Source organism: Osmerus eperlanus, chromosome 23 (assembly GCF_963692335.1).
Source record: "Osmerus eperlanus chromosome 23, fOsmEpe2.1, whole genome shotgun sequence".
NCBI classification, from domain to species: domain Eukaryota; kingdom Metazoa; phylum Chordata; class Actinopteri; order Osmeriformes; family Osmeridae; genus Osmerus; species Osmerus eperlanus.
The window spans coordinates 5,084,466-5,092,145 of record NC_085040.1 but is presented as its reverse complement, the minus strand read 5'-3'; the positions used below and the strand labels follow the sequence as shown (position 1 = coordinate 5,092,145).

General features: G+C 44.6%; 1 protein-coding gene across 1 annotated transcript; it reads left to right on the top strand.

The window, feature by feature from the left end:
- Nucleotides 1–2,471: 2,471 nt before the first annotated feature.
- On the top strand, nucleotides 2,472–5,086 carry znf16l (zinc finger protein 16 like). The gene is made up of 3 exons (XM_062449735.1): nucleotides 2,472–3,310; nucleotides 3,399–3,608; nucleotides 3,831–5,086. The coding sequence occupies exons 1-3, from the start codon at nucleotides 2,563–2,565 to the stop codon at nucleotides 4,496–4,498; spliced, it is 1,626 nt and encodes a 541-aa protein (XP_062305719.1). The 5' UTR covers nucleotides 2,472–2,562; the 3' UTR covers nucleotides 4,499–5,086.
- Nucleotides 5,087–7,680: the final 2,594 nt, after the last annotated feature.

The window sequence follows — 7,680 nt, the reverse complement described above, 5'->3', positions numbered from 1 at the left end:
GCGGGAGGCGATATTATGAATCAGTGGAATGGGGTTCCTGGATTTGATTGGGTCAGGCCAGTGCCAATAAAGAAAATTAACCAATGGGCCGCTGTCAGTTCTCTATGGTCCGGCCTGACCCCAAAAAATTTACCAATTGGCCGCTGTCAGTTCTTTATGGGCCGGCCCAACCAAAAAAATAATAATATTGGCGATTCAGCCCAAAAGTGCGTCGGCCCAGCGGGCAAATGCCCGTTATGCCAGATGGCCAGTCCAGCCCTGTTCCCAGACCATACCACCACACAAAATGTCAGCACTGACTCAATAAAAGTTCTATAAAACAGCGTCATCATTTTGGTGCACGCCTTAAAAGAGTTAATTTTTCTCAGCAAATAGAGACGCTGCTGTACCTTTTTAGAAATGGCATCTGTGTTGGTCTGAAAGCACAGCCTGTTATCAAACACAGTACCCAGATATTTATCATTCTCAACCAAATCAATCTCAATCCCCTCAATAGTTGTGAATCGAGGAATGGGCACCGACCTCCTGAAGTCCATAATCATATCCTTGGTCTTTGACAAATTCAGTTCAATGTGAAACTCCTTACACCATGACACAAAGTCATTGACAACCAGCCCATGATCCATATCCCCTCCCTTCAGCAAGCTGACTATGACTGTGTCATCTGCAAACTTTATGATGTGTCTATTCTCAAACTTACTCTGGCAACTATTTGTGTAGAGAATATAAAGAAGAGAGTACACAACCTTGTGGTGAGCCAGTGGATGAATGGAGTTTGTCTGAAATGACGCCATTAACTCTCACACACTGTGATCTTTTTGTCATAAAGTCTAAGATCCATCCAATAATATTCATATCAAGATTGAAGTCAGAAAGAAGTTTCTCTACTAGCAAGTGTGGTTGAATAGTGTTAAAAGTAGAAGAAAAATCAATGAACAGAAGTCTGACATGAGTTAGTGGGCCCTCAAGATCAAAGAGGCATCCACAACACCCCTACCAGCTCTATAAGCAAACTGCAGAGGATCGAGAGAACCCTGGATCTGCTGTCTAACAACCCATCCTACCACTTTCTCTAAAACCTTCATAAGTAAAGATGTAAGTGCTGACAGTGACAATGATAGAATCTAACAATCAATTTCCGTCTGATGTGCTAAGTTAATATCCAAGTCGTGACGCAATTTGACGTGTTGGATGTTTGATCGTCCCTCAGCTGGTTCCTGTGATCAAGGTTAGCTCTATCCTGAGATTGTCACGGTAAAATATTCAGACTTAGAAGCAGGATGTGACTCATAAGGCTCTATACCTTGTTAGCTAAAGAAAAGTGATGAAATTAGCGTATTCAACACTCTCAGCAACACCGACAGTACCAGCACAGCTGCACCCTTGACACCTTTGGGGATACGTCCCCTCAAGAGCCTTCTGTGATCAATGGAGTAGTTGGGTTTAAATGCAGAGCAATCCCTTATAGGCTAGGATCAATGCCATGTCTCACTAGTACACCTATTAATTACACAGAGCCTCTCATTTCAGCCCCAGTCAAAGTTTCAAACAGAAGATAGATTTGCCCTGGCTCATTTTGACCACTCAGGTACCATGTTGCACTCACCCGAACTCTGTTCTGTTGCGACCATTCTAGAGCTTAGTTTTCACTGAAGGAGTTTCAGAGAAAATAACACTAACATGTTTCGATGCAGCATCCCATGTACTAGGATGTGCTGTTAACAGGGGCTCTCTCTTTACATGTGCCCCACAGGAGGCCAACATCGTTTTGCATAATAGATAAACCAGACGCAAAGCTTTTAATAGTGTAACTTGATCACGAAACAGCAGTTGGAAATTATAAACAGCCATGTTGATGAAACGCATTTCGACGAAGATATCATATGTCAATATGCACTGTCACAAGGCACTTTATTTCAATACATATTTTGAGCTGTATCCTGCTATACATTATCGGTCTAGAATTTTTCTTAAAAGGTTAGGAAACATATTTAGTCAACTATCTGCATTAGAACACCTTGTCTCACCATTGGCTGAGGAGTGGCTATTTCAGTTTGGCATGTAGTCAGTGGAAGAAGTGTGTGTGTGAGTTTGAGAGTGTGTGTGTGTGTGTGTGTGTGTTTGTGTGTATTTGGAGTGAGGGGGCATGGTTTCGAATGACCTTGCACAACATATATAGAATTACCTTATACAACCATATATATATAATTTTCATGTCGTAAGAAGTTATGATATAACTAAATATTTGGCATTCATACAGGATTCACCTAAAATATAAAAAGGCATTTTTAGGAAACAACACCTGACGCTTCTTTGTCGGTTTGTTAGTGAATACTGACCTCTGTGGGCAGTTTCAGACACTAAATGGTCAGGTACCAGTTCGTGGAGGGCAGGGTAGATGGCGCTACCTCTCGAATCACTTGTTTCTGTCTACGGAACTGAGCGGAACTCTTTGGTGCATTTCTGGATATCTTTCAGCATCTCTGTTAACAGTAGCAGCCTACCTGCTAGCAGCTAGGTAACTAGCTAGCTAGCTTTGTAGCTCAAAAGCCTTTCAAAGATATGAGCCGCAAAAGAAACCATAGTTTCATTGAGACAAGCCTTTCACCCAACCCTCAGAACGCCTATATGGATACTCCGGGGCCAGCCGTTCGAGCCGACGATGATTTCTTGGATTTCGAGCCCGACGAGGAGTTGCTTTGCTCGGTTAGCGACATCACCGAGCACCTCGGCAGAAACATCACCGTTGTGCTTGAGACGGCGTTGTCCGAGATCCGAAAAATGGTCACCGTCAGGATAAGAGTCCTGAAAATGGAACTCCGAGAGAAGACGGACGAAATAGAAATTCTAAAAGCGAGGTTGGAGACGGTACAAAGGGACGGTAGGGACCCATTCCCTGGTTCCATGACCGGCGAGCCTTCATCAGTATTCCGAAAATCTGACCATAATTCAGGCAGTAAACACAATAGCGGCGACCCCAAGAAAGCCAAACCTGCCATTCCTGGCGTAAAGAAAGAAAACATCAACGCCATCTGTGACTATTTGATGAAAGACAAGAATTCGAGGGGTGGTGCTGAAGTGGATAGCGATCCAAGCAATCCCCCCTCAGGCAGCGACACTCGCCATGACTCAGAGGCGCACACACTCAACCTGTGGTCTGAGAGCGGACTGCCTGTTCCGGGGCCCGGGCCTGGAGATGGGGAATCGGACTCAGCTACCGATGACATATTCGGCATGTTACCGTCCAGTAGCAAACGGATCTACGACTATGAATGGATGGCCGGCGTGGACTACCCGTCAGACTTGAAAGGTAGAACTCTGCGTTTTTACCTAGTGTATGTGTGCACGTGCGTGTGTCCACCGCAGTGTATCATTGTGTTATCCGACCCTTTCCACAGGTTTGAGGGAACCAAAGTGTGAAAGTGCTACAACGGCAGACGAGGTGGAGGAGGAGACGGACGACTCCAAAGGAGAGGGGGACATGCCCGACCAGGACCATTCCCAGGGCCCCCTGTCCCACGACCAGACCCCAGCGTTCCCCCTGGACCCCCAGGGCTCCCCTGGAGGAGACAGCCCCATGGAGGACCCGGGGAATCGCCTCGAGCCAGGTAGGAGAGCAAGGAGATCTTGACCACCCGCTCTCACCGGGCCATTTGATCACTGGTGCTTTAACCATGGACAATCCCGTCGCTGAGTTCTGGGTTTTCGCAATGTTTCGCTATGTTTCATATATTGTTCATTTAGATTTATGACTGGATCTGATTTCTAAATGTCTCTTTCTGTGTGTTTTAATAGCCACCTCTTACTCTGTCTTGGTCCGGTGTTCTCAGGTCAGCAGTTCCCCGCTCACACGTACCTGTGTCCTCTGTGTGGAACCTTCTGCCCCGATGCCTTGTTCCTGGAGGAACACCTCAAATTGATCCACACCGACGGCACCGCCCCCCAGCCCCTGCAGTCCGCCCTCGGCCCGGCCCCCAGCCTCGGGGAGGGCAGCAGTGACTCCAGGAGGGGGGGGAGCGGGCACGAGTCCGGGGCCCCGAGTCGAGACGGGGCTCCCAGGGAGAAGAAGGTGGACGGGGGCTACCAGTGTGGGGACTGTGGGCGACATTTCAACTACCTGGGGAACCTTCGACAGCACCAGCGCATCCACACCGGGGAGAAGCCCTTCATCTGCCCAGAGTGTGGGGAGAGGTTCCGGCACGCCGCCCGCCTTAAGAGCCACCGCCTGGGGCACAGCGGGGCCCAGAGCCCCTTCCCCTGCCCCCAGTGTGGCAAGGGCTTCCCGGTCCTCTCGGGGCTGAAGAGGCACCAGCGGGTGCACACGGGGGAAAGCCCGTACGCCTGCCCGCAGTGCGGCCGGCGCTTCAAGGAGCTGGGCAACCTCTACACCCACCAGAGGATCCACAGTGGGGCCACGCCCTACTGCTGCCAGCAGTGCGGCCGCAGCTTCCGCCACCTGGGGACCTACAAGAGCCACCGCTGCACTCCCACACAGTGACGCACACACACACACGGACGCACACATGTACACACTCCCTGTCTCTCGGACGCGCATTATAAACTGAAAACGAAAATACTAAACCTCACAGTGAAGCGTCGGGGTTTTCAGCCTACTCCGGCCACCACAGAGGTGTGAGGATGTCCAGATGTACAAAGACTGCGGCAAAAAGACTTTCTTTTGGACTAAATGGTTGACTAAATGGAACGGGGGTCAAAGTGCAAGCTGAGCTGTATGCAGGGCCTTCCTTCATCCCCTACAAACACATCCTTCCCACATTGCAGTAGCCACTAACTAAACATGATTGGATAGGTGCAAGCAACAGCTGGATGACTGATTTTGCCCCAATGCTAGTCACTTTAGGGTCTTTGATTTATATTAAAGATAGGGAAGGAGGAATTTGGGTGGGCAAAGTTAGCCACGGTGCTTTCTTTATGGAAATTGACCTAGCAATTGAAAACAGTAAGCATGGATATATTTGGCTCAGTGGTTAGAGCATTTGACTGCAAGATCAAAGAGGACGCAGGTCCATACCCGACTCTGTGCGTGGCTTTGGATAAAAGCGTAAATAAACACATTATTACTAACGCCCTCCTGTGGATGTCCTTTGTTACTGCATGGTACAAACTGCTATAGTGGCACGGCAGACTTCCTTGAAACATCATACCATACCTCTGTGCTGCAGAGCAGATGTGCTTGCATTTATCATTTATAACTATTCTAATGTCATCTTCAACCGGCGACTATTTCTGATCTTATACCCTACACTTTTTTGTACATCTAGCTGCATGATGGTGACATCATGTTAGCAAATTGTGATCCTATGTGTTCCTGGATATATAAATGTATCCAATCTCATATCCAGGCCGGTGTTGAGGGTCTGATTAACACTGAAAGTTAAATAATACACTCTGATAAAAATGATGAATATGAAATATTGTGTATCTTTTTTCATCAATTGTGTAGCCAAAAAGTGTCCCCAGTACTGTAAATGACTGTTAAAAGAAGCACCATGATATTGGAAATGTGTATGGTAAACAAAGAATATACGACTGAAATGCTAATAATTGACAATCTGCATTCTAATAAATATTCATATACTCTACTGTCTAGGTGTGTGTGTGCACACATTTCCAAGGATTCTATTCCTTGGGCAAAAACAAGTGGATAGACAAGCAAAATGATGACTCGAACGAGGTGAGAGAAGTGACAATTATATAGAACAAACATAAGACAGGTTTGAAAAAACCCTCAGCCTATTGTAAAATTGACATGTTAGAGGGTGAGACCATAAAAGCACATTTCCACCTGCCAAATTCTACGAGAAATGAACTACTAACACCAGGGTTTCTGATCCGACACTAGCACACTGAGTGTGTTTGCGTGAGTCCACTGAGTGACTAGTAACGTGAACATGAACAATCTCACAATATCGATCAAAATACAACTTTTACACACATGATGCCAGGAATCCGATGCGCTGGCGAGGTGCAGCATGATCTTATCTAACACAATGGTTCTGGCTCTTTTTGTGTTGTAATCCAGAAAACACTGTACCCTTTTCTTTCCTTTTCAAAAACGTTGAGAAAGAACATTTTGAGTGAGGAACAGGAGGGTTCAACTTGCAGTGGCCTCTTAAATTGAACCCTTCTGTTCCTCACTCAAAATGTTCCTTCTCAATGTTTTTGGAAAGGAAAGAAAAAGGAACAGTGTTCTCTGAATTATTTCCAGAGCTGTAATATCACAAGAAGGGCCAATGTCCAGAAAGCTGACATTGTTTCCAGATATAGTATCAAATGAATGGCCATGTCCAGAATGCCGACATTTTGTCCAGATATAGTATCAAATGAATGGCCGTGTCCAGAATGCCGACATTTTGTCCAGATATAGTATCAAATGAATGGCCGTGTCCAGAAGGCTGACATTTTGTCCAGATATAGTATCAAATGAATGGCCGTGTCCAGAAGGCTGACATTTTTTCCAGATATAGTATCAAATGAATGGCCGTGTCCAGAAGGCTGACATTTTGTCCAGATATAGTATCAAATGAATGGCTAGTGTCCAGAAGGCTGACATTTTGTCCAGATATAGTATCAAATGAATGGCTAGTGTCCAGAAGGCTGACATTTTGTCCAGATATAGCTATGTAAGTAAGTGCAGATATTTGCTAAAACTCAAATCCTGATCATGCAATTCTTTAAAAAGTTCAATCCTGTGTACATACATTTCAAATACATTTCAAACTTAGAACACAAAAAAGCTGCCTCAACACATGCTTTCTCAACTGAACTAATATCTGCAATAAAGTTCTGGAAAAAAAGCACATCAAACTGGATTTCAAAATTGTTGTTCAAATCAAATAGAACAATACATCTCTGATTACCATGTGTTGGACAAGGATTATTAATTACAGTACCTGGAATTATGCACAAATCAAACCAAAGATAATTCAGTGTGTGTGTGTGTGTGTGTGTGTGTGTGTGTGTGTGTGTCATCGGTAGGGAGTTATTTAGCGATCTGTTTGTGCGCATCAACAGATGTGAAATCTGTAAAATCCCACAGCGCAGAACATCTTTTGGCACATCAGCCTTTTCTTACAGGGCTTGTAAACTGTGGAACTCACTGCCCACAGAGATTAAGAACATTTCTGAGTTTAAAATGTTCACCTCTAAGCTTAAGGCATGGCTGAAAACAAACCAAAACTGTACACATTTGTAAATGTCTGAGCGTGAATGAGTGAGTTTTCAATCAGTACAATTGCATTGTGTACTTTTCGAATTAGTTTTTAGAATGAGTGTGTTCTGAATATGTAAAATTGCACTGTGTATTTTTATTTATTTAGTATTTTTTAAATTGTATATTGTTTTTATTATGTGTTTTTGTAGAAAGGCCCATCCAGGGACATGAGTTGAAAATTAGCACTTGCTATAAACTCTATGTGCATTACATCACCTGCAAACTTTGCTCTGTAGCTATGTTTAACTGCATTGTCTCTGTCAAATAAATGTAATAAATAAATAAAATGTATCCCTATCTAACCTTTTCTCTCAGAAAATAAACAGACAAAAAACATTCTCTCTTTTATTACTGATCACGACATTCTATCATACACTCGTGACGTCTGAAGGACACAGACAAATTCAAAGAAAACTGATTTGATGGTGTGTCACAGTCGTGTGTGA